This window comes from Eleutherodactylus coqui, chromosome 5 (assembly GCF_035609145.1).
Source record: "Eleutherodactylus coqui strain aEleCoq1 chromosome 5, aEleCoq1.hap1, whole genome shotgun sequence".
NCBI lineage: Eukaryota > Metazoa > Chordata > Amphibia > Anura > Eleutherodactylidae > Eleutherodactylus > Eleutherodactylus coqui.
Genome location: NC_089841.1, coordinates 225,134,482 through 225,162,424, shown reverse-complemented (window position 1 = coordinate 225,162,424; position 27,943 = coordinate 225,134,482). Strand labels below are relative to the sequence as shown.

The window sequence follows — 27,943 nt, the reverse complement described above, 5'->3', positions numbered from 1 at the left end:
CTCGATCACAGAAAATATAATAATCACAAAGTGGAAGAAAAGTTTTCCTGAGCTGCTAAATGTGCTTGAAGGTACAATAAAAAGATGGAACTTCACAGAGGGGCACTTAAATGCCACCGGGTCCCCCTAATCCAGGTTGGCAGATTAGAGATCACCCCAAAGCATTTAATTAATTGATTAGTAGTATATATAATATAGGTTAAAATTAGAGATGAGCGAGCGTACTCACTAAGGCAAACTACTCGAGCGAGTAGTGCTTTATTCGAGTACCTGCCCGCTCGTCTCAAAAGATTAGGGTGCTGGCGTGGGGGCAGGGAGCGGCGGAGGAGAACGGAGAAGAACGGGGGGAGGAGATCTCTCTCTCACTCTCTCTTCCTGCTCACTCTCGCAGCTCACCGCTCTTCCCCGCCGGCACCTGAATCTTTTGAGACGAGCGGGCAGGTACTCGCATAAGGCACTACTCGCTCGAGTAGTTTGCCTTAGCGAGTACGCTCGCTCATCTCTAATTAAAATGTAAACAAATACACAAAAAGATGATAAAGACAAAACACATGAATAAAAAGAGTATATAGGCTGGCAACGCGTTTCGGGTGCGGAAGACCACTTTATCAAGCATGAATTAAATGGCTCGAAATGGGCCAATATAATCGCTTGCCAGGCGACTCCAACAAGTGAGGTATTTCTTGCTCAGTGCCCTGTCAGTCTTCAATAGTAAAAATCCTGGAGAACCCGTCTAACCTACCCTTCAGAAAGTCCTGCATATACCCCTGGACTCCCTTATTATATTACTGATGACAACTTCTAAGAGTGTTTCTGCAGAGAATTGCCTCTTAGGTTTCTCTGTATTTACTTGCATGACCAGCTTAGCTTTACTGAGAAGTTACCCATCAGTGTCCACATAAATCTGTATAAAGTCACGGATAGGCTTATGTTTGTGTTGACAGGTATGAAGTTGGCCTATGTGCACGATGACTCTGAAAACTTGGCTGACAGATTCACAATCCAGTTGTCAGACGGACAACATGAAGTGGAGAGAACAATTTTTGTTACCGTTATTGGAGTCAATGATGAAAAACCTGTGCTTACAAAGTAAGTGTATGGGCTATAGACAGATTAGGCACATGCCTACAGGGGGCAGAAAAAACTATTCTAGGCTGATTAAAATATTGGTACCGGTTCTTGTTGACCACATGTTATTCTCCATAGAGTATAATGTACATTCACACACAACATCTTTATACTAAGGCTTTTTAGAATATGCTACCATGTGTGTCCATGAGCTACAGCACGATTGTTGACTATTATATAACTTCTGTATGGCATTTAGCACTAGTTTTCCCTCTTTGTATGCTCCATCTTTAAGGCTTCATGCACACGGGTGGATTTGATTTGCGGAATCCGCGGACGGCACCCGCACGGGAGATTCGCTGTACTAGTCGCCCCTAGGAAAGCATGGAGCTTCCTCAGCTCCAATCACACATGCGGATTTGATTTGCGTATTCCGTGTGCGGAAAAGAAATCGCAGCATGCTCCATTTTACCACGGATTCCGCGCGGACAGGTTCCATTGATCTCTATGGAAATGAGCGTTCCGCAATGCATCCGTGGATGCATTGTGGATTTGTAGGCAGATACCTCTGTGGTTCGTGCCATGTGCATGAGGACTAATTGTGAGTCTTACCTGAGTAACCATAGTTCTCACTTGAGAGCCACCAGGCCTAAAACATACCTTTGGGGGGTGGGTTGGGGGGTTCCTGATCCCATATGTGATGATTGGTTTTACATCATGATCCAATTCCTACGTGCAGGCTGGGATGTGTTGCAGAAAACTGATCTCTATGTCCACATAGAAGACGCAATGAATGACAGACGAGAAATATTGTCTACTTATTTGTAAACGCAGCCAATGAATGAACAACGAAGAATAAATTGTTCACTATTCGTTTATTGTTCACTAGTCGTTCAGCTTAATTACCGATCGTTCAGTCGTCCTCGGGCACTTATACAGTGAATGAACGAATGAACGATTTCTCGTTTGTACGAGCCGATGATGTATCTGCTGTATAAGCAGGCTGAATGGGGGCGAACTCTTACATCATCACTCGTTCACACGAGAAATCGTTTGCTGTAAACGGACCCTAATGCATGAGGGTCAACCAAAATGTGAACGTAAAATCTGAAAATATGAAATAACCCATTTGAGTCAATGGGTTCTATTCTCTGCATATTGCTAGCGCCCCATGTGAAGTCGGCCTAAGAGTTTAACAATAGTACTCTGCTACGCAAAGCGGTTGTCCCACTATTGCCTATCCACACAAGTGTCTGATGGCTGGGTTCCCCACCAATCATGACAATGGGGGTCCCAAGTCCCCACCTATGAATGGAGCGGTGGTCATGCATGTGCTGCATTCGTCTCTATGGGACTGTTGGAGATAGCTGAGCGCTTCATCATAATTGTGGGCAAATTGTATTTACTGACCCTTCAGTTTGCAGCTTTCTATAACATTTCTTCATCTGCGGTATTTTTGTAGCGAGCCCCAAAGATTACAGGTCTTCAATATTAAATTTAGGACCTATTACCTCCCCAGACAAGCCCCCTGTCCCAGAAGGACTAAAAAATCTGAGAGCAAAAAATGGGAGCATATTACATAGGACTAATGTAATAAAATGCTTTGTTTTCGTACATTATGGGCAAAACTGCACAGAAATGGAGTTTTATTGTATCATTGGAGCAAATAGGCTAATAGAGGCGCCCATACTTTAGAGGGATTTTTGGCACAAAAAATGTCATTTTAGGCAAATAAAGTGATTTGCACTTTTGCTAGTTATCAAATTGGCTATCATTAAAGATGAGCGAGCATACTCGCTAAGGACAATTACTCGATCGAGCATTGTCCTTAGCGAGTATCTCCCCGCTCGGCAGAGAAGGTTCGGGTGCCGACGCGGGTGACAGGTGAGTTGCGGCAGTGAGCAGGAGGGAGCGAGAGGGAGAGAGAGATCTCCCCTCCATTCCTCCCCGCTCTCTTCCGCCACTCCCTGCCCGCCGCCGGCAGCCGAACCTTTTCTCTCGAGCGGGCAGATACTCGCTAAGGGCAATGCTCGCTCATCACTAGCTATCATACTAACACACCCCATCATCTCAAGATACAAATGTCTGCACAATATTGAGTTGTGTTGTCAGAAGTGATCAGTAGCTCCTCATAGACTATAGTTTACAGATAAGAATGCAGTGCAAACATTAATGTATAGGACAGTCATACCGGTGTGAATACAGACATGTAATAATGAAGGCCAGTAATCCAGGATCAAGGCTTCGGAAATTGTATTGGGAGTCGATATTCCCTGTGCAGTGTCTGAGGAGCGCACCCCAGCCTAGGAGACAGCGTGGTAGAGTTTGGGCCTTGTCACAGTGGCTCCTGCCCAGAGGGTATCCAGTGACACGTCCAAAGGGCCAAGGGTGGGTTATTAAACAGGGGAACCCAATGAGGTATTATCTTAGTCCTTTGTGTCACACGTGACGCCACCGTTCCATCCTCTGCGGTGAATCCAGGTGTTGGTAATTAAGAGTCCACACACAGGTAGTTAACTTTCTGAGCCAAACCGTGAATGGTCGGTGAAGCTCGTTTACTTGGCACAACTTTCAAATACACGCCAGCAGGAAAACACAGTGCAAACTTCAAAGTGGTGTGACAGGGAGGATTCACTGGTGAACAGGAGAAACCACAGTCCTGTTATCTGTGGGTCCTGGTCCCGGCAGTCCTTGTTATCTGTGGGTCCTGGTCCCGGGTGAACAGGAGAAACCACAGTCCTTGTTATCTGTGGGTCCTAGTCCGGGCAACATTCTCTCTTCTCTTACACCCTCTACCGGTCAACACTCATGTTTGGCAAAAGGGGTGTGCTGCATTGTAGGTGCTCATTCTCTCACTCTCTTAGCATTGAAGGGGTACTTTCACATCTCCTGAGTACAGCAAGCCCAGGGCAGACTGGGGACTCCTTTCGGCCTCCTCCATTCTGGGCCACACAGGCTGAAGGTGCCTGCGTGGTCCTCTTGCAGAACTCCCCAGAACAGAACTCCTCTCTCCTGCAAGCCCAGAATGGAACTCTGAACTCCCCTTAACTCTTCTCTCATGCACCTTGCATCCACATATATATCACAAGGTCACATGACAAACAAACAGATACGTTTTCCAGACAGTCATCTCACATACCAGACAGTTAACTCTTTCAGTGCTGCAGCTATGCAATACACCTCATTAATGCAACAAAGAAGACACTGACATTACATAGACAAATGCATGCATACAGTTATGGAGGGGCCCCATTGGTCTGGGTCACTACACCTCTATTATACTTGCAAGCACAAAAGTAAAGAAATGTCTGTATCCGCTGGTCTTATTACCACATTATGTGCGACAAGTCTTGTTTTAGTGCAGGACTAGAAATTTGCACCAAAAACGTGGAGTACATGGCGAATGCTACATGTCTTGTGCGTTATGTACTTTTTGCACCTTCTATTGTGGTTTTGTAAAAGGTCTAGAAAAAATGGGGGTATTTGCGCACACAAAATTTGCATACATAATACGTAGAGGATAGAACTCATTAGCTGCAATGGATTTAGTCACCTGCGCATATTTTTTCCTGCACATTTTGCATGCGCGAAAAAAACAAAACGCACCAGCATGCTCTATTTTCAAGTCCCCATAGAAGTTAATGGGGATGCACAAATGCACGCTAAATATACTAGGAGATGCGTGAAACGCTGCGTAATTGCGCAGGAAAAAGAACGCATCTGGAGCTCATTAAGCTAATTAGCCATTTAAATTGTTGCGTGTTTTTTTGGCTGCGCGCAAATGCCTCGCTCGCAGAACAATGTACAGTAAAATACACTAATGCACACGCAAAAAACATAGTTCGTCCCACAAAAACCCTGCACTCATCCGCACGCAAACTTTGCATACGCCAGTGTGACGCCGGCCTAACAATGTACGTATGCCATTTTTAGCACAAAATATTGGTGTAAAGCACATCCGTTATGATGTTTAAGGCTGCGTGCAGACGAATGCGAAACTCGGGTGAGATTAATGCGTTGCGAGACACACGAAACTCGCGCAAAATCAAGTTGATTTTCTCTTTCATACCCACACAATAAATAACGTCAGCCTGTAATAATTGTATTATCGAATGGAGGGACACAAGTTGTAGAGACGTCCGCGGCCTCCTTGGAACAATCTTAATTGAATCAGTGTGTTAATACTTTCTTGTAAGGCGCTGTGAAGCTGTGCTGAGCATGGGTGAGCATTACATTATTTCAAGTGCCGTGCTGTCCGCTGAAGATAAGGATACTCCCCGAGATGACATTTACTATATAATTGACAGAACTCCAGGCCAAGGAGAACTTCAAATGAAGGTTTGTATTCTTCCTAATATGTTTCTTCCAACTGGAACAGAAAAATGGACCCGTGTTCTCAATGGGAGGGTATAGGAAGTACTGAAATAACTGCATATATAGAGCACATATGCCAAACACAAGACCCGCGGGCTGGACCCGGCACACCGGCTCATTCTATGTGGCCCGCCAGCTGAGCATTAAACCTTTAAAGGGGTTATCCAGGCAGCGTCCACCGGGATACACCAGGGTCGGGGGGGAAGCGCTGGTAATTGCAGGCGCAGCGCTCATTGAAATTAATGGAACCCGAGCATGGAATTACGAGAGCAGCTCCCATTGATTTTAATGAGAGCTGCACCAGCAATTACGAGTGCCAGCCACTACACAGGGGTCGGAGCAGTGCTTACGCTATGTACCCAGTGTATCCTAGTGGGTGCTGCCTGGAGAGCCTTTTTATTAGGGCTCCCACACACTTGCGTTGTTTTTTTTACGTGAATGTCAACGGGACTTTCTAATGTTATAAACGCATTGTAAGTTTGGGCTTTGCGATTTTTGTGCGATGTGTTTTTAACATTAGAAAGTCCCGTTGACATTCACATAAAAAAAAGGCATCGTTAACGCAGCATTAAAAAAACGCAAGTGTGTGGGAGCCCTTAAAGGAATTCTACTCACGCCTGCAGCTCTGGTCCGGCACAGTGCATAGTCTGTGACCGCTGACCTCTCCTGAACACTGACGTCTGCACTGAGGTGAGAGGTCAGTGGGTATAAACTCTGCACTGCCTTGCTGGACTGGACTGCAGATCGGGGGGAAGAGTGTAAAGCCTGTAGGGATGTGGCCCAGCTAGAGGCCACTAGGGGGTTGCTATTGGCCTATGGCCAGGCAGCATTCCTGGGACTACTATGGGGGTCACTATTACTACTGAGGCCACTCTCAGGGTCACTATTACTACTGGGACCACAATGGGGGTCACTATTACTACTTGGGCCACTGGTTGGAGTCACTATTCCTACTGGGGCCACTATGGGGGGTCACTATTACTACTGGGGCACTCTCAGGGTCACTATTACTACTGGGACCACTATTGGGGGTCACTATTACTACTGAGGCCACTCTCAGGGTCACTATTACTACTGGGACCACTATGGGTGTCACTATTACTACTGGGGCCACTGGTTGGGGTCTCTATTACTACTGGAACCCCTATGGGGGGGCACTATTACTACTGGGGCACTCTCAGGGTCACTATTACTACTGGGATCACTATGGTGTCACTATTACTACTGGGGCACTCTCAGGTTCATTATTACTACTGGGACCACAATGGGGGTTACTATTACTACTGGGACCACAATAGGGGTCACTATTATTACTGGAACCACTGTGGGGGTCACTATTACTACTGGGACAACTATGAGGGGCCACTATTACTACTGGAGCCACTATGGGGGTCACTATCACAAATGGAGCCACTATGGGCATCCCTATCACTATTAGGACCACTGTGGGGATAACTATTACTAATGGGGCCATTATCAAAGCACTGTTACTGCTGCAGCCACTATAACGGTCATTACCAGTATTACTACTGTGGCTACAATGGGGGTCACTATTAGGGTTTATTCACATGGGATATTCTGCATATTTGCACAACCAAAAATCTCTTATGCTCACGTTTTTCGACCGCTCTGATGCGTTTTCATGTGCAAAAATAGGCTGTATATTTGGGCAAGCAAAAAAGAACGCAGACAGGCTCATCGACATGGTGTGCAAATACGCTGTAAGTATGCAGGTTTCCTTCGTATTCACTGCATATTTGCACCCGCCAATTCACTTCACTGGCCTATTGTGGTCAGTAATACGATCGCACATCGCATGAAAAAATACGCTCATGTGTGCGAACCCATTGAAATCAATGGATTCTATTCACAGCGTATTACGTATGCAAATCTTGCGCATGTAATATGCTGCACAAATATACCCATGTGAACGAGCCCTTACTATACAATTACAATTCGCCCTATAAAGGCAGCCGTAAGGTTGATGTGGCCCTCCATGAAAATGAGTTTGACACCCATGCCGCTCAAGGCATATGCATTTGCATGCACATTTGCACATCTACATTGACTTCTATGGGGAGTTTTGGTGCGCAAATAGAGGAAAATAGAGCATGCTGCTTTCTATTCTTTCTCGTGCAACCAAAATGTGCAGGAAAATATGCGCATGTGAATAAACCCATTAAAATAACACATATGTGTTTGCCCACACCAAATTTGCACGTGCAATATAAAGTGACTAAAGCCCAGCGTTTGCGGATTTTCCTACACATTTTAGTCATGCAAAAACCCCCCATAAAACAGCATGCTCTTTTTTTTTGCAGTCCGCTCTTGTACAACTGGCCTTCCTTGGCACGTGCGGCATAGATATTCCGACATTTTCAATACACTTGAAGATTTCAGCTTTCTTTTAAGTGTAATTACTGAAGATATTCAAATGAACATTTCTTCTACTGAAAGGTACAAGAAAACTGGATGAACTTCGATACCGGCATGAAGTGCAGCCAAGGAGACATCGATATGAATCGAGTCCGATATGTCCACAGGGGAAGACTTGGTTCCAAAAATGACGACAGCTTTACTTTCCATCTGTGGGATGGCAGGAACAGATCCCCTGAGATACAGTTTCACATCATAGTTAAAGATATGGAGAAGGGTAAGTTGGACACTTGTATGACATCATTCGAGGTTGTTCCACCAGCGAGCTCCTCAAGAAAACTCAAGTTGTTCTGTAGTTAAGCAATAGGCAGAAGATAAACCTTGATGAGGACAGGTGATAACTGCTAGATTGCTGGTGGCCGCACCACTGGCAGCCCACTGACCACTAATAGGGGAGTCTTCAGTCTTCGATGCTCTTCACCCGCATGTCCACCCTGACGAGCAGCTTGTGAGGAGCAGCAATTCAGACCCCATACATTTCTATGGGAAGGACAAAAAATCATTCGCCCACTGAAATGTATAGGGTGCGTTAAAAATGGTGTAAAAATGCTGTAAAACGCCTTCAGCTTAAGACCTGACACACTTCTTCCTGTCAGCCATATTAAAATCAATGTGGCTAAACAACAAAATCTGTAACTAACCAGTATTGGCTTCTTCGACTTTTCTTCCTTGTTCAACTTCCCCTACGACTTGTGACCAAGTTCCAACAGTATTGGAAGTTTTGCAGTAAGTCACCAATATTAAATTGGTGGGGGTCCTATTCTCAGCAACCCCACCAATCTGCTGTAAGCGCAGTATCCCTGAGTTGTTTACCAAGCAGAACAGTATTTTGAGTAGTGGTCATACTTGGTATTGCAGTTTTAGTCCCATTTACTTAACTGACCATACTGACTGGTGTACTGATACAAAATCAAAGGCCAGCATGCAGACAGCCAAATTACTATATGGAGGAGCAATGCCCAGGTGCAATATACTGATAAACAACCCCTCTATATAGCAATTTGTCTGTCTGCATACCATAGGATGTGGTGTCTATACCGGCCCCTTGATTTGGTATCAGTAGGTTTGGGCACCTTTTGCTTTTTCTGTGATCCATTTACTTGAGTGGGATGAAGCTGTAGTGAGCTTGGATACAAGGTGCAAACACTACTAAAAAGTACAAAACTGTGCCCGTAAACAGCGAATGGAAACACCGTAGCCTCTTTCACAGCTGATCTATGGTAGTGCCAAGAGTCAGGCCTCCACCAATTTAACCCTTTCCAATCCACTGTCTGACGTCTAAAGACATTCTGATTAAAGGCTGTACAGCTCTGATGTGGGAAGATGTCCGGCAGGGTATTCTTACTGTAGATTACTGGCTGCTCTATTGTCGGGGGGCTTCTCCAGCATTTCCCATACTGCAGTACTGGCTCTAGCCAGCAGATGGCACCATTGTACAATGGCAGAAAGAGAAAGCCACCTAGGAAAATCTGAATCCAAAATTGGATTGCAAAGGGTTAATACTGATGGCCTAATCTACGGATAGGTAATCAATTTTAAAATCCCGGGTAACTTCTTTAAACAGTCATGGGTACCTTTGATAAATGAGAGCACACCCATCTCATCCTGACCTTACAGATGCCAATGTGAGAGAATCATTGTTGGTTCATTCGCTTTTCAGTCCGTTTAAGGCCTTTTTCACACAGGTGACAGGATTATAGCTGCTACAAAACCGCTGTGATAGCGCAGCTTTGTACACACGATTTTGTAGCATCAGTGATGCTTTCTTCTTGGGAAAAAATGTTGCATCGCGTTTCTGCTACCCGCGGTTTTATCACAAGAAAGTTAATAGGAGTTTCTACTGTTAAAAATGTATCGCATCGCACAAAAGGCGCAAGTACGTGCTATGCAATGCGATAAACAAGGAGGCTCCATAGGGTAACATGGGCTACAAAACATCGCGAATTGCCGAAAAACACGGCAATATTCAGCATGCAGCGTTTTTTTGTACTGCTATTGCATCGCTAAAAAAATCGTGCAATTTTTTTTTTTTTTTTTCTTTTTTTTTTTTCTTTTTTAAGCCCGTGTGAAAGCAGCCTAAATATTGATCATTCAGCGTTTCACATAGTAAATGTGAAAAACTGAATGACAGTTGTTGAACGAGTCAACGATGAATCTGGCTGTCTAAACAGACTGCACAAGAGCGATTACGTCTGTTCTCTTGTGCAAGCGAGAATTGTCCAGCCTAAAAGCACCCTTACATACTCAGTTTCGACCAAAAATAAGACCTATGCCAAAATAAGCCCTAGTCTAATTTTCAGGAAGGCTTAAAATATAAGCCCTTCCCTGAAAATAAACCCTAGTTACACTACATTAAAAAATACATTACCTAGCAGTCTTGGTCTAGGTCCTTACCGCTTCTCTCGCTGTCCTCGACCGCTTCTACAACATCCCTTCCTGGTTACGGAATTCATAAATCCCGCCTCCAGGAAGCAATGACTGTGATTGGTTCTTCAACTGCTGCTCAGCCAATCAATGCAGTGCTGGATGAACCAATGCGATGGCTGTGATTGGCCATGGCTCAGCCAATTCATAAATCCCGCCTCTACAATGCGATGACTGTTGATTGGTTTATCCAGCGCTGCATTGGTTGGCCGAGCAGTGGTGGAAGAACCAATCACAGCCATAGCATTGGCTCATCCAGTGCTTCATTGATTGGCTGAGCAGCAGTCGAAGAACCATTCACAGCCATAAGACACCCCCTGAATATAAGACCTAGTACCTCTTTTGGGGTAAAAATTAATATAAGACAGGGGAAACACAGTAACTTTTAAATGACCTTTATAGTTCATTTGTGATGCCAAACTGTTTACCAAGTCATCATAATCTATTTTATTTACAACACGTGCCTCGATTCCCGCTGTTTATCACCAGGAGACATTGCAGTATTTGTGAAGACACTTCACGTGTCAAGAGGAGACAGGGTCATCCTAAGCACTAATGTCCTCCTGGCCACTGATGGCACAGACAAGCCAGAAGAGCTGCTCTATGTAGTCTCCTCACCGCCTCAGCATGGGCAGATTGAATATGTCAACCATCATGGAATTCCCATAACAAGCTTCAGTCAGATGGATGTGGCTGCCCAGACTGTCTGCTACGTCCACAATGGCAATGCTGCAGCTGCTGCTGATACATTCAGGTAGGTGTCTGGATGGCAAGCTTCTCCTGTCTGTCTCTTCTTTCAGAGCTAGCAGATGATTTATTAACCTAATCTCTCCAGTGCCAAGGGACAACTAGGTAGCCTGGGCTTTCTTGGCACTGCAGAAGCATGTCAAGTGTAACTGAATCTTTGTCCCGAAGCTTCCCGAGTCATCTGCTTAGACTTTGATGCTTGCTAAGGTCTGATACGTATGCTTAATACGATACCAAGTCATAGAAATAAGTATTCTACTTGATTGCCCCTTTTTAAGAACTAACCGAATGTCACCCGAGTTTTGACATTCGGGAGTAGAAAGTTTTTGGAAGAACCCAACAAAGTTTTGTGCCGCTGCCTCTTCTTCACGTTGCAGGTTCTAATCGCTCTCTATTTCAGTTTGCAAATAAACAACCGGAATTGCTAACATTTCGACCGGCGGATCAATGTTCCTTATTAGCCACTTCTTCATCAGTCCCTCGTTGTTCCAAATATCTGCACTCATAAAATCACTTGACAGGAACTCCCGGTGCCCAACGCTTCCTTTTATATCTACTCATAAAATAATAGTGCGCTGCCTGTAATATAAAACGCAGAGGAACATTGAGCTTTGCCGTCCTGTGTCAATAATCCTTTAAGAATTAATAACCAAAAATTGGACACATAAAGCCTGAATGCTAATGAAGGTCTTCAGTAGCCCTTGCATCTGGTGGTGGGACGACTGCACCTGGTGTTACAGTGTCATCTCACAGGAGATTGTCACCAGTCCAAGTCGTTGATATAAAGCCGCTATGGCCAGACTGTTTTAAACTGAAAATATAATTAGGGACCCTAAAACAAAGACGTGTTAATTTTTAAAACTCTTTTAATTAACATTTCTAGCTGTTCGAAATCTGGCAGAAACCCCCATGTCTGTTAACCCCGGTGCTCCTCCCTTGGCTGTATTCGGTAGACGGCCAGAACGGCAAGGGCAACATCAATTATTGTGTGTCTGAGCGATCAGATTTTATGTTCCACTACTGCACTTTGTGTTAGTCGGAAATATTACTATGTATTGTCTGACGCTTCTGAGCTGGAAGAAGAATGTGGCACTTCTTGTTTGGACAGATGACACGAGTGATTAGCAACCCCTGACATCAGGTGCCGGCAGCACTATGCCAAGTACAGACGCAAATGTCCTCCATTTTGACACGCTGGCTTGATTCTGCATTGAATTGGCACTATTTACTGCTCCTGTGCTTTTTTTTCCCCCTCTTTATCTTTTCAAATTCCATGACAGATGGCAGCCTCTGTAGCCAGTTCCATCACCATGGAGCTGCAGGCAGCGCAGAGGATCTGTAATGTTCAATAGAAGATGTGGCCCCTGCTGAGCACCAAAGTCTTTCACTCTCACCGTTTAACTGTTTCAGCAATTATTCCTTGTGACTTGTGGGAAGTCTTGCTGTTATCTCCAATGAGCAATATTGATTAAAATTAAATAAGTGTAATAAAATATCAGATCCATTTACTCCACCGATATGGGAACTCAATATTGTCTTACTTTCCGACACTAAACTATTGATGATGATCTATTCTCATATCCTTTTAAAACTGTAGTGTGACGCAGAGTGTTAAGGATGCAGAATGCAGTCCTAAGCTCTCGCTCACGACCTGAAGGTTGCAAGTTTAATCCCCGCATGGTTCAGGTAGCCGTCTCAAGGTCGACTCAGCCTTCCATCCTTCCGAGGTCAGTAAAATGAGTACTCAGCTTGGTGGGGGATAATAAATAAATTACTTGAAAGCACTGCGGAATAAGTTGGCGCTATACAAATAAGAAGATTTTTGCAATGGTCAAAGTTGACTATTTCGACTGACTTTTATCTTATGTGTGAGGTGGCTTAAAGGGTTGGCCCACCATAGGAAATTATACCGTATCCAAAAGATATGGCTAACTAGCCAATTGTTAGGGTACGACTAAAAAGACCTGCAGTGATTCCCAGAAGAAGGTTTCCAAAGATACCACAATGAAGGAAGTGGTGCTCAAGCATGTGCAATGGCACTCAATCAAATTCAGTAGGGCTGAAGGAATTAGTCGAGTCAGCCCCATCAAAATGAATGAAGCAGCACCGTGAATGCTTAGCCGCAGCTCCACTTTTTTTCTCACTGCCAGGGTGCAGTGAGGAGAAGAGAAAGACATGGGAATCCTGTTCGCAGGATCCATGTGGGTCTCAATGGTGAGGCACCCCCTACCTTCCCATCCAAGTATAATCATCTATCCTGTGGATAGGTGATAAAACTTCATTCAGTGACAACCCCTTTACGTATACCTACTAGAAGAGGTAAAAATAACCGGCTAAGCCTCTGTTCACACATCAATAGTTAATCAGTGGGGTTCCATAACGTGGAATCCACCTCAATTGGCTGAACGATGCTATTATTTCAGTCCTTACTAGGCACAGCACCACACACTTTATAGTGGCTGTGCCTAGTATTGCAGCTTAACCCTTTCCAATCCAATTTTGGATTCAGGGTTTCCTAAAAGGCTTTCTCTTTTTGCTGTTATACAACGGTGCCATCTGCTGGCTAAAGCCAGTGTGTGTGTGCCAGAGAGGCTCCGACAGCGGAGTGGCTGGCAATAAATGGTAAGAATACCCTGTCGGACGTCTTCTGACATTGGAGCTGTACAAGCTTCAATCAGAATGTAGGAAGACATCAGACAGTGGATTGGAAAGGGTTAATCCCATTCACTTTAATGGATTGAGCTGTTTCATGCCATGTGACCAATAAACATGACGTCAAATTCCCGAAAAGAGGCTGCAGCACTTGAGCTCTGCAGCATTTTCAAACAGCTGATCGGAGGGGATCCCAAGCAGTAGAACCCCACCGACCAACTATTGATTTCCTATCCTGAGGATAGATCATCAATAGTTAAATCCCAGAAAATCCCTTTTAATCTTGGTTGTTACTATATTAGATTTTATTTGTCTATGTTGACCAAGATTTGTTTTCTTGCAGTAGGGTCCATAAAATCAGTGTATATGGGCTGCAGCATGAGCCAAGCACTGTGCGACTCGTGTGCTCCCTTTGCCTTCCTGTCTCTGATTGACAGCTTTCTCCCCATATTGTGCAAAGGAAGACAGCTGCCAAAGCAATGTGAATGATGGCATTATCTGAAGTTGCTGTGTTACCCATTCTGCAAATTCTATCCAACATAGGTTGGGATGATTTAGTAACCCTGTATTGAGCAGGGGGTTGGACCCGATGATCCTGGAGGTCCCTTCCAACTCTACCATTCTATGATTATGTTCTGGCTCATCCTCTATTAGGTGTTGCAGTATCTGCAATTTAGAAGGATGCCATTTATGTGTAGACAAAATTAGCTGTATGGAGGCACAGATGACCCCTCATTCTAGAGACAGACGATGAGTGTCACGTTGTGGGCCCTGGCTGATGCTTTTAGTCATCCAGATTTTGGTTAATCAGTGATAGAACCTGTTTCCTAGAATTTGGAGAGACGTTTGGCAACTGCAATGTGAATTTCTTTTCCAGTTTGATATATCACACACCTACCTTTCGATTGGAAAAATTAGAGTTGAATCCAAGATGGCGGCATTCAATATGGCCATCATGTTAGTGACATGGTCTAACAGGCTTCCCCTTCTACAGCTTGTATGCAAAATTGTATCACCATCTGCCAAACTCTTTCCATTGTCTTTGAGTGTTTCCACACTTTTGAGACATCCTTGTATATTAGTAAACACAGAGGTAAAGAATTTACAGCAAGACTGGGGACTTCAACAAGGAAAAGGATGGACAGGAGTCTAAAACATCATAGGATTATAGGAGTAAATGGAAAAAAAAACATATTTATAGAGACTCTGTTATATCAGGCAGATTTATAATACTTTATGTGTAAATCTGCCTCTCCATTATCATCGTAAGACAACAGACAAATGAGGGCCCCATGTAGCGTGCTGTTCTAAAAAGTACATGGAAATATCCTAATACACACTCCATATGCAGGTCTAACTTTAATGAGCAATTCCTGGTGGCTACATGCAAAATAGCTAACCATACTATAACATTAGAAGATAGACTTAGACCTCAAAACCATAGATGCCCAAGGAAGCTTAAGGAAAACCTCCTGAGTAAAGGTATGTTATCATTTCTTTTGTGTAGATGGTGAAACAGGAACACTTGCTGAAGGCTCCCTTGCCTCTTTTTGCTAGATTCCTTGTCAGCAATGGGCTGCGAACAAAGCATGGTACCTTGGACATAGCAGTGGAGATGGTAGACAAAACTCTTCCAACACTGTCCAAGAATTATGGCCTTAGACAAGTGAAAGGATCTATGGCGTTGATCACACCAGACATTCTTCAGGCAACTGACCCAGATACATCAATGGAGAATATTACATTTTTGCTGGTCAACCTCCCTCAATATGGGCAAATATATTTAAGAGGCACACCCATACGGAGAAACAACTTCACCCAGAAAGATATTGATAATATGGATGTTGCCTACAAACATGGAGGGCAAGATGCTCAGATTGACAAATTCACATTTCTGCTTATGGATAAAACAAATAAAGGATTTATAATGGATGGAAAGGTACAGATGGATCCAGTGCCATTCATTGTACAGGTAGGTGTAACAATGTCTATAGAACGGGATGCATGGTACGTGCTCACTACACTAACACAGTTGACTAAGATCCATCATGTTGAGGAATTTTCCTCCATATAAAAAAGCATTGATAATAAAGGAAATATGTACATTGGATGTATTACTTCTCTGCTTTACTCAAGTTTTTGAAAGAGTAGCTTGCAAATATTTACTGAAAGATACCCAATATTAGGTTGGGGCAGAGTGTGGCCAATCAATCACATCTCAGATGGTTCAAATAAATGAAATAACCATCAACATTCAAAAAAGTGTAATGCACAAAGTGGTGAAGGATGAGCCATAATGTGTTTAAATATCATTTTAAGACTATAGAAGCTGAAAAGTTCAAAGTTGACCATTTCATCTGACTTTTATTTCATGTGTAAGGCCAACTTAAAGGAATGTCCCACCAAAGAAAGTTATACCGTATTCAAAGGATATGACTAGCTATCTGATCAGTAGGGGTCCGACTAGGAGGACCTACAGTAATTGCCACTACAAGGGTTCCAAAGATCCCACAATGAAGGAATTGGTTCCCAAGCATGTGCGGTAGCACGCCATTAATTTCAGTGGGGCTGAGGGAAATTTCAGCCCCATTGAATTAAATGAAGCAGCAAAGTGTATGTTTAGCTGCAATTCTCATTTTTGGGGTGCAGTAAGCAGAAGAGGAAGGCATGGGAACCTGGTTCTCGGGATCTATATGGGTCTCAGTGGTGAGACACCCTCCACCTTCCCACCAGGGTATTATCACCTATCCTGTGGATAAGTCATAACACTTCATTTAGGGGCAACCCCTTTAAATATACCCAGCAGAAGAGGTAAGAATAACAGGCTAAGGGTCTGTTCACACTAACGTCATGGCTTTTGTTTATAGTGGAAGCCATTATAATGTGCTAGGTCCATCATATGTTGGATCCAGACAGTGGCTTATGATATTATTTATAATGGGGTTCACTCCAGATTCTGTGAAGGCTTGTGTCATTTTGATGACAAAAATTCTGCTACTTGCTGACCAGCTTTCCTGTGTTCTTAAAGAGTTTGCCTCCTCAGATACAACGCGTTCATACTGGAGATGCCAGTTGATCAATGCAGGTCAGGCTCCATTTACCCACAACAAATAGCCAATTCTGCCAGGAAAAGCCACAGCCAGCCAGACAAATCATCTGGACATTTCAAATTCACTAGAGCAAGAGCCAATTGTATGGATAGGCTCTCAGCTGTGGCTGATAGAGGGGGTCATTTGGACAGAGGTTGTCTTCATGAGACAATCCCTTTAAGGTACCCATACAGATTTGATTAATGTTGGCCAAAGCCCCTGAATTTGTTGGGGTCGTCTGATAATGTGTATGAGGCAGCCTCATGATCTAAAAGAAAGACTGCAAATGCTAGATTTTAACAGGGTAGCAGCTTCTTTCTCCTTTGTCTTCAAGCTAACATGCATGGGGGGGGGGGGGGGGATCTAAATGTGCATGGTTATGTCTGAGTTGGAAAAGATAGCTGTTGATCAAAACGGAGGATAAAGGGGCACTAACTCTTCAAACAATTTAAGCTTGTCTACTAGCTTGTGTTAGTCTCATCATTTCTGTAATATACTTGCATTAAAAAGTTTATTGCTTTATCACTGTAAATCACATTTGAAGTAGTTGCCTCTGGGGGTCTCCCATGCAGCTTCTCTGCAATCACTCTCTGTTGTTAGGTACACAGGGATGTTTTCTTAGGAACAAAGGGAGGGGCTATCTTCACAAGGGCACTCCCATGCACTCAGAGGCTGCAGGCTGACAAATATGTAGACACTGTAATAATCATCTCCACAATCTTTGCCTCTGGGCACACATTATAGTGGGTTTACTAACTATTTGGCCAAAATGTCACTGAATGTCTGAATCATCCTAGAAAAGCAGAGGGGGCAGGCATTCAGATATTTCCCCCCGCTGATTGGACCACAGACTGTTCAATGTGGCATGGTAAGTCAGGGCAAGAAAGTGCAGGACAGTGAACTACTGGCAGAATGCTAGGCTTTCTATATACACCATACCTGAAAGTTGATTGCAAACAGCAAAAAAATGAGGAAGACCACTTGAAAATCAAAACTGACAGACATTAAACAGGATGCAAAGAGCAGCAAATAAGCGGGTAAGGAGAATCTGATGTATTTTGGAAAACGTATTGAAAACTCAGGTACGTTTTAAGCCAAAAGCTATATCTTGTGACTGGCCAGCCTTAGTGTATAAATATATAGTGAACCATAAAAATACTAATGAGTATATGTTGTCACCATATTCTTCACATAGGTGGATTTTCCAGATGATACAAGTCCTAGAATTGTCCACCTTCATTGTGCAACCAAAGTTCAGCTTCTTGATGATGGTCGCTATGGAATCTATATAACATCCAGGGAAGTAAAGGCTATTAGTCCGGGCACAGAGGAGGAAAAAATTGTCTTTAAAATATTAAGAGCTCCTCAGAGGGGATATCTGGAGAATGTTATATCAGGTAAGGACAAAAAAGCTCTATATTACTGCACAAATGGTACAGAATGTAAAACTTCTTAAACTTTGAATCTTAAGCTGAGCTTCTGTTTTGTTTCTGGTCAGGGATGATATAATCACAGCATAATGTAAAACACTTCCATCTTCTTTTATTTAGCAATGATCGTTTGGTACAAAATTACATTTTGCTACAATAGAAAATGAATCTTTAATATTTGTCTATGCAGGCAAGTTTATTGCAGACCAATTCACGCAGAAGGATTTGAGAAGCAAGTCCTTATTGTATATAGTAAATCCATCGGTTGATGTCTTTGAAGATTCCGTAGAGTTTGAAGTTACAGATCTTTCTGGAAACAAAGCTGCGCCTCAAATGTAAGTCAGAATGTATCATTTACTTGTTATATCTGTTTCTGCGAACACCATCTGCATAGCACATAGGAACACCAGTGGTATATTCCACCAAGCTTTGTCTGCCTCTAGCAAATAGCACCAGCTTGTTGTCTACAGTAAGGACCTCCATCAGCCGCTGATGACTAAAGCACATCAACCTACAGCCCCATTTACACACAACGATTGTCGTTTGAACGAACACACGAACAACTTAATGACTCTTTTGCGTTCAAATGTTGAGCGTTTACACGTAAAGATAATCATTTTGAAATCCTCACCATTTCCCTCATTCGCTATGTAAACACTGAATATGTTCTTTGCTCAGCTGGACGTGTGTATTTGTGAAGAATCTCTAGCCTGGAGGTTTTTAATTAGTCTGTCTACTGCGGGCATGAGTCATTGTGTTTAGCTGGGCAAACAATCACCCCTCCTCCCAACCACCCCTCCATATTTGTTTGAAAGACTGAACAACTGAACGAATGCCGTTTAAACGAACGACAACCGAACAAACTAACAATTTTTTTTTATGTAGGCTGAATCTCAGCGATAAACAACAAGTAAACAAATAGTGCAAGTTGGCTTTGTGTTTACACGTAATGGTTATCACTCACTTTCACTCGTTTGAACGAATTTTAGGTGATAATTGTTGCATGTAAATGGGCATTAAAGGTAGACATATAAATTATATAAAAGTTGGCCCAACCCCATGATTTCAGTGGGACTAGCTGACCGTCTAATGTGTCTTAGATGTTCCACCAATGTCGATGAACCAATGTTGGGGAAAAAAAGGTCAGGCATGTTCAATTTAACAAGCATGATTCTTTTGTTCCTAAAGGAGATAAGTCACCACCTGAGGTGTTTGGTAGAGGTATAAAGCTCTTTTAGGGCTCAGTCAGACGAGCAAATTTTTCACGCATTTATAGGTGTGGGGAAAAACATCACACATCATGTAGAAAAAAATCGCATGACCGGCTGAATTTACACTCACATGTCCTATCTTTTGCAGGTGCAAATTTTTTTCTGCTTCTAAAAAACGGACATGTGACCGCTTTCATTGGAAAGCATTGGTTCTAATAGATCCATTTTGAAAACGCACCTATACATGCGTAAAAAATTTGCTCGGCTGAGTGAGCCCTTACACAGGCGAATGATCAGGAATTTGTGTTTGTTTGCTCGATCGCTAGGCTGTGTAAATATGCCCCTAATTAGCAGATGGACAAACAAACGCATTTATGCTACTTAAAAGAATCATAGTTGCTGGCAGCTCATCAGCCCATGCGAATGGGAGGCATGCTGCTGACAACGATGATATTCTCCTGGATATGAACAATTGTATTAAAGGGTAACTTCAGCAAAAAAAAATAAAAATCATTTTTTCATCTCCGCACCCTTCACCTGATTGCCTGCTACACTGTCGAAGTCTCCTGTGTGTATTGCACTCTTCCATACATTGCAGCCTCCTGTCTGACGCTTGTCAGTCACCATCTTGATCTTGCTTTCACTATTTTGTGCTATCAATCCCATGATGCATCAGTACAGTAATAACTAAATGCTGGGCCATCTCTTCCTGCTGGGGGGATAATTCTTCTATGTTAATCTAAATAAGCTACAGTATACAGTGAGGAGGATGAACTGTGATCTCCGCTATTATAACTGTGTGATAGGCACTGTGTGGTCATCAGCATTAACAGAGTGTCTGTGCCCCCCTCTAAGCAGTTTCTGTCATAGGGTCCATGTATTACCATCACATAGGAGTTATGCTCACTGAGAAGCTGCCTAGTTTGAGAACACATAAACCCAAGTGCAACCCCAATTCCAAATAACTCGGGCTGCTGTGTAAAATGTAAATAAATATTAAGAAAAAAGGAATACAATGATTTGGAAGTCCAGAGCAGTAAAAGGGCTCATGCCAGCCTTCCTACTGGGAGGGCTGGTCTATTTCTGTACAATAAGGTGCATTTACACGGGACGATGTTCAAAAATATCGCTGGATCGTTCGAATTTGAATGACTAGTATGAATTCAGTGTAAGCGCAGCCAATGATTAAATGACATAAGATGATTTGTTCGTTTCATGCAAGCATGATAATTAATTATCTTTGGCTCGTTCGCTAATCGAAAACTTCGCTATCCTCCACCGCGGCAGAGGATTCCCTGCATCCCCAAAGTGATGTGAGGCTGTTTGGGCATGAAAATGCCTGGCATCCTCAGGAAATTCACATGGTGGGGCGCGCGATATGGGAGGGATTCATGGCCCCATATCATGCTCGCTCATGTGAAGTTGGCCTGATAGGTAAAGGCCTTCTGCAGATTTCATTTTATTTTTATACTTTTGAAACAGTTTTTTTGCCATTGTTTTTTATGTGTGCAAAGAAAAACAAATTCCAAGGCTAGGTCAATGAGAAAGGGGCATGGTTGCTATCCTAAGTATTTAGACAAGCTTTGGAATTTGCCAAACTACAGCTATATGCCAACAAAATGCTTTGATTGAATCCATTAATATAGAGCATACAGTTGCATATACTTGGGATCTATTTGATTATATATTGTGATCACTTGGGGGTTATTAGCTCACAGGACCACCATCTTTCCTCCATCAAAGAGTTGGCAACACACCAGGAAATCACAACCAGACTGGAATTTTACTAAAAATTGGCTGTTCCAGTGTTTATTTGTATCAACGAACAGGAATGCTCACACTGCTGTTTTAGGCATCACATCTATCTTCTATCTTTACCCGGTTAAAGGCCATTTAGACACAATGAATATTGCTCAAAATTTGCTCAAAAGCAATCTTTTGAGCGATAATTGTTGTGTGCATTTACACGGCAAGATGATTGCTCAAATGGCAAATTAATGGCAGTTTTGAGTGTTCACTTTGCATAAGCTCTTAAGTAGCCAATTAGCTACTTAAGAGCTTATTAGTGTGTAAATGAAGGCTGCCACTGTATACAGAAGACAGCGGCAACGCTGTCTTCTGAATACAGCTGCTGTGTTCTAGGAGCGTTCAGCTGTTATACAGCTGAGCACTCCAAGCAGGGTATGCAGAAGACAGCTAAAGCGCTGTCTTCTGTATACAGCTGCTATGTTCTCTGAGCGCTCAGCTGGTAAACAGCTGAGCGCTCTGAACAGGGTATGCAAAAGACAGCTGAAGCGCTGTCTTCTGCATACTTCTGCTGTGCTCTCGGAGCGGGATACTAGCTGAATCAATACCATCAGCGATATCCCGCTGAACGGTGCTGATAAGGCTCATCACCACCATATCTACTAAATTTGAAAACTTTGGTTTGATGCGGTCTAGGACTGTTTTGTTCATGATCTTGGCGGTCCTAGGAATTCTGCAAGCACCAAAGTTCAAAGGCATCAAAACAAAGAGTAGCCACCTAGATGCGAGCTGTGTAGGATCTTTATATCCAAACTAACAGGACTCATTGCCTTAACATTAGCAAAGTCCATAGCTCACACCCTACCGGGTGTCATTCATGGGGACATCCTCTCTTGTAAGACTCGTGGCTCTCTCAGATAGCCAGCAGGAGCTCTGCAGTGGACCAGCTAGTGCTGTAATGGACCCACTGGGCAGCAAATCTGGAGCTGATTAATTGGCAGAACACAACACTTTCCCTGCCTGATACCTCTTTATACAACCTGTTCTCTAATGGCCATCTCTGGCACAGCATTGCTACTATATATATATTCTCGTCTAATGGAGTAAAACACAGTCTATGCAAAAATGTTACGTTTGGATATGTCTGCCATTAACTCCCACTTTTAACAACGTATACCTGAATATATTGCATATATACGTTTTCTTTGTAGACACAGTATTAAGCAATCAGGTGCCAAATCACACAGGTGGCTGCAGTGTACCGGCAAAAAAAATCCGCCTCAGAGCAGAAATCCCTCAATCGGCAAAAATCCTCGGAATGACTTCTAATGCTTAATTAGAGCCAACTGTAATCCAATCCTATGATTGAATGCTGCTAAACTCCCTCTACCTCCCTTTTTTCAGCTCCCATAGGAGTCTATGGGAGCTTCCAGTGTATCTCGGCCAAAGATGGGGCAAGACTGATCTTTGGATGCAGCATATAAAATATGCTATTTTTCCAGGCGCAATTTTTTTTACACTGGTAAAAATCGTTCATCTGAATAAATACATTGGAATCCAATGCGTCAGATGATCACGATTTTTGCCTAATTTTTGTATGCTGCGTATATACGGTCGTGTGTATAAGGCCTTAAGGTGTGTGTGGGGGGGAGCGGCGTTGGGGGCATCTTATACAAAGTAGCCCCTTCAGCTAGAAATTGAAGGAAAAAAATCCCATTACTTACATGACCTGGCTGCACCTGTAGTCGTCTGCTTCCCTATAGGAGCGGCATCCTGGTTGCCAGTTCCCCCACTGGATCCGCTCTGCAAGCCAGCAGCAATAATAGAATGGGACATAAAATGACAATGGTGCCATTCAGATTCTTACAAAACTGCAGCCAAAACTTTTGCACCAGGTCCAAGACCAGAAGTAGATATCATAAGATAGCAGACTTGGTCAGATATTATAAACACCCCATAGAAGTCTACTGATTATTGTACACTGTTTGCTTTTGTATCAGGTGTGTCCTGCTAACTGTATAGAGCCCTGTGCCGTGACGTCCGCCTTACAGATTAGCATGAATGGAGCTGTTTAGTGTTACGAATTACACAGATATTGAGTAAAATGAATGAGAAACATTACATTAATATCGGGCTGCAAAGAATCATTTGACCTTTTTAGCTCCTGCGTATTCATGGTAAAGTAATCTGAATGTTGTAGATCAATGTGATTTAAGTATTATGTGATGGGCTTAATCCGGTAAATCCATCCCTAAAAATAGATCTGCAAATTGTGTTAATATTTGCTACATGCTGTGAAGTCCGTATCCAGCTGCGGTACTTAGCAGTGCCATATCTGTCCAGTAGATGGCCCCCTTGTCCTGTGCTGTTGGGCCGCGTTAACGGAAAGGAAAGCTGCAATCAGCACCATAATTAAAGAAAATGTCTGTTAAGTTATGACCTTTTAAAAAACACATTTCTGCTGCAAAGTTCAGAACACCAACGGAAATAAGAGGGACGCTTCAAGAAAACTAAATCCGTACTTCAGACTTAAACACTCGGGGTTGCTGATTCATTGAGTGTAAAAACAAAACATTAACAATTTCTGGACCATTCATAGAAAAAAAGAAAATTATTAGTACATCATGTACATTAAAGCGGTCATCCGGGTATGTGATCTAGCGCAAATAACCAAGATTTGTGTTGCTTTAATTTACATTTGGGCGGATTCATTAATCAAAGTCCTAAAGAATTGTAGTTAGAATTGCGTTACATTAAGGCAGCATTCCCACAGGTAAGCGTGATATCGGGCCAAGAGACTGCCTAATATCGCACTTAAACGAGCCAATGATGTATCTGCCCGCTGAACAGGCTGCAGGATCGAATGAGCTAGCGATGACGTCACTCGCTCGTTCAAACGCCATTCGGCTCGTCTAAAAGGACCCTAAGTCAACCTTGAGCTGGTAGACTTAAGGGAAAAGTGTCTAACTGCTAGTAAGATGCTCGATCCTATCACACAGCGCCAATCTGGAACATCTTCTCACTTACTTCTCACTAAGTTATAGTGCCTATAGGATAGGTCCCGTGTAGAGATCTGCGAGCGTACTCGCTAATACAAATTACTCGAGCAAATATTGCCTTTTGCGAGTACCTGCCCGCTCGTCTCAAAAGATTCGGGTGCCGGCGGGGGGGGGGGGGGGGGGGGGGGGGGGGAGATCTCTCTCTCTCCCACCCGCTCCCCCCTGCTCACTCCCGCAACTCACCGCTCACCCCCGCTAGCACCCGAATCTTTTGAGACGAGCGGGCAGGTACTCCCAAAAGGCAATACTCGCTCGAGTAATTTGCCTTAGCTCTTACACCCGCTCATCTCTAGTCCCGTGGAGTCCAGGGGGTGACTTGTATACTTTTCGGGTTTCCAGTTCCTGCACTGTCACTCTGGGGAGTCTCCACTCCGACCATCAGCATGGCTCTTCTCATACAGTCCATAGAGAACAGTAAAGTATTCATGCATGGACTGAATTAAAAGAGTTGCGCTAATAGTTGCTGCACCGTCTTCCCAGGGTGACCGCACGGAAATAGGGAGCCTGATGTGTAGAAAAATGACAAGACTCAACAGGACCCATCCCATAAGCACTTATACGTTCTTTATAACGTATCCAGTATAAGTTCTCATTGACATCAGCGTTCTGGGATTCCGTTTTCCTGCTCCATTCAGAGAGCAGTAAAACAGCACCCCCTAGCCAAACTGTTCAGCCTTATAACGGTGCCCAACGGACGCTCCTTGACTATAATGGGGGTCTGTTCAATTTCTGTCCAGCAGTCCGGTATTCTGCTAGAGTTTACAAGATGAAGTAGTGCAGTTCGCTCTACTATTTCGTCCTGTTTTCAAGCGGAAATCGGCGCCAGAGTTTCCAAAAGGAGGAATCAAATTAGTTTATGATGCTTATAGGTGAAAGGCTCCCTTTAAATGCTAGCACAAAATAAAGTATGCATCCGTAGGATGACGTTTGTACAACCATGTAGATAGGTGGGCGGACAGAGAATAGCTGTTACAAAGGAAACTCGTGAATTACAATTTTTGTAAATGCGGCAGGAGGGCGGGCGCGATAGGAAGCTTGCTAAAAGTTGCAGTTGCATTGTGGCACTGGGAGCGCCGCTACACTTCTGCACCAACTGTCAGCAGGAGCGTACGTGGGACCTCCGATAATTACTTCACTGGACTCTTTTAATTCTTCACAGCTTGGAAATAAAATGGTGTCGTATTGAGTGGCTCTGGGCCGAATATGAGGTGTGCGAGACGGAAGCGCTGGTGTCTTTGAAGTTGGCACGCAGCGGTTACCCTGTAGACTCGGCGTTTATTTCTCTACAGGTAACAGACAAAATGTTCCTTTACTCGCTGATATGAGCAGCGCTCAGGCTGGATTGTCGCACTTCATGCTTAAGTATTCTGTTTGGTGAATGCAGCCTAGAATCACAGAGAGGCTCGTTGCCATTAATTACTCATCACTCAAAGTGACCCTCCGGTCCTGGAAAAACAAATATGGACGCACCACTTCTGCGGATACTAGCAAGCATGGGGAGACCCTCTTACATGGAACGACTATTGTTCAGACAAGCGAAAATGACCGATAATTCGTTCATTTATCGTTCATTTCACGCAAGTTCATTCGCTAACTGCTCAGAATAAATACACGGGAACAGTGAAAGTGAACGATTGGATGATTTGCGAGCAATCGATTTATCTGCCTGCATGGGCGCGCTCTGTCATCATTCGCTTGTGCGAACCATGAATCGTTTCATGTAAAAGCCCCCGTAGGCCTGCATCACACAAGCATATGTGTACCAGGTGTTGCATATTTGCGTGGTTTTTACTGTACTTTTCACATGGCCAAGTCGTGCGCAATTGCGCGTGCAAAAAAAAACATGCAATGATGCTCTCAGCCATTGAAATGGCAAATTAGTTTCATGACTTCAAGATGTGTTCTTTTCCCGCGCAGGAAAATGCAGCATGCTGCGGGTTGTTTTGCACATCCCTGCACATCATCCATTGTGCACGCAAAATATGTAACTTGTGAACGAACTGATGGAAATCAATCAGTTCTATTATCTGCGGACGTCGCACGCAAAATTGAGATGACCAATTAGTTTAATGAGTTCAAGATGTGTTCTTTCCTTGTGCAAATGTGCAGGAAAATAGAGCGTGCTGCGTTTTTCTTGCGCAACATGTTAGGTTCTATTTTCTGCTTTTTGTGCGTGAAACGCTTGCGTGCGCAAATACGGTTGTGTGTACAATCCCTTAGGCTTGCGTCACATGAAAGTATTTGCACGTAATCATCAGAAAATAGAAGCAATTGATTTTAATGGGTTCACTTATAGGCGCATATTTTGCGCGGTCGCAAGTGCAATGCATAAAAAAACCCGCAGCGTGCTCTATTTTTCAGCACCAATGCGCAGGAAAAGAATGCATCTTGAAGTCATTAAACTAATTGGCCATTTCAATGGCTGAGAGCATCGGTGCATGTTCACTTGTGCACGACTCGTGAGCACATAAAGTACAGTGAAAATGCTCTTGTACAAATATGCAACGTCCGACGCGAAAACGCAGCAAAAATCCGCAAACAAGTACGCATGTGCTCGTGTGACACCAGCCGTAGACTAACGATGTATACTAATGCACTGTGTGCATCAGGTAGTCAGAGAGGCAGGTGTGGCCATCTTTGTTTGTCCAGTACCAGAGGGTCACTATTAGAGATGAGTGAGTATACTCGGTAAGGCGATTTACTCGAGAGAGCATCGCCTTTTCCAAGTACCTGCTGGCTCTTACCTGAAGAATCGGGGGGTCCGTGGGGGTGAGCGGGGGGTTGCGAAGGGGATCAGGAGGGAGAGAGAGAGAGAGGGATCTCTCTCACTCTCCTCCCCGCTCCCCCCCCCCCCGCTGCCCCCAACCCTGAATCTTCAGGGACGAGCCAGCAGGTACTCGGAAAAGGCAATGCTCTCTCGAGTATATCGCCTTACCGAGTATGCTCGCTCATCTCTAGTCACTATAAATAAAGGTGGTGTACCGCTTGGACCATCTCTATTAAGATTCCCGAAAGTTCTATAGGATAGGACGCCCACAGTCAGACGATATAGTGAAAATGTTGAGCATGTGATGGATATCTTTGTAGTAGTAGCACATTACAAGTTCATTGGATGTGAAGCTGTCCTGGCCCCGGATAGGCTCCTCCCCTATTAGCTTGGAGTAATGTAATAGGGTATATTATGTGGCGGACAATGCCTGCAATGTTCTCAACAATATTTGTCCTCAATCCCATCTACTCTACTCAATGTAGTTAGTAAATACAGAATATTCTATGATGATTACCCCAAATGCAAGACAAATAAGGAAAGTAAACTCTAACAGAAGTAGAAGGACTAATTCTTTGTTTTTTTGTAAAGGTAAATGGAGTAAGTGCTGTGAATGGAAAAGATTTTTCTACCAGCCCTTCAAGACTTCTGCAATTCGATCCAGGTACCTTCCTTTTTTAAACCAAACCACTCTGATGAAATGTCTGTTCTATTATTTTCCATATATTTGGCAATTGTCCATTGACATGTCTATAAACATTGTTTATTGTAAGCTGATAAGTCAGGCGATGTAGGAGGCTCTTCAGAAGCTGCAATGTGTATTATACAGTAATAGCGTCATAACACACAACTCAGATGTCCCAGACCTTCTGGGTGGAAGGATGAGAGTGCTTCATATCAATTACAAGTAAACATGAGTCTTCTCCTAAGAGTTTCTTCA

General features: G+C 43.5%; 1 protein-coding gene across 3 annotated transcripts in view; it reads left to right on the top strand.

The window, feature by feature from the left end:
- FREM1 (FRAS1 related extracellular matrix 1) overlaps positions 1–27,943 on the top strand; it is a 181,946-nt gene that overhangs the window by 93,694 nt on the left and 60,309 nt on the right. Inside the window, exons 21-29 of one of the 3 annotated variants that reach the window (XM_066604279.1) lie at positions 945–1,089; positions 5,265–5,406; positions 7,900–8,095; positions 10,792–11,056; positions 15,259–15,673; positions 17,986–18,187; positions 18,411–18,555; positions 25,396–25,525; positions 27,595–27,667. In XM_066604279.1, coding sequence (XP_066460376.1) covers positions 945–1,089; positions 5,265–5,406; positions 7,900–8,095; positions 10,792–11,056; positions 15,259–15,673; positions 17,986–18,187; positions 18,411–18,555; positions 25,396–25,525; positions 27,595–27,667 — 1,713 coding nt within the window. Of the gene's footprint in view, positions 1–944; positions 1,090–5,242; positions 5,407–7,899; positions 8,096–10,791; positions 11,057–15,208; positions 15,674–17,985; positions 18,188–18,410; positions 18,556–25,395; positions 25,526–27,594; positions 27,668–27,943 lie in introns of those variants that run through there. The other 2 variants (XM_066604280.1, XM_066604281.1) reach the window with 2 other exon arrangements.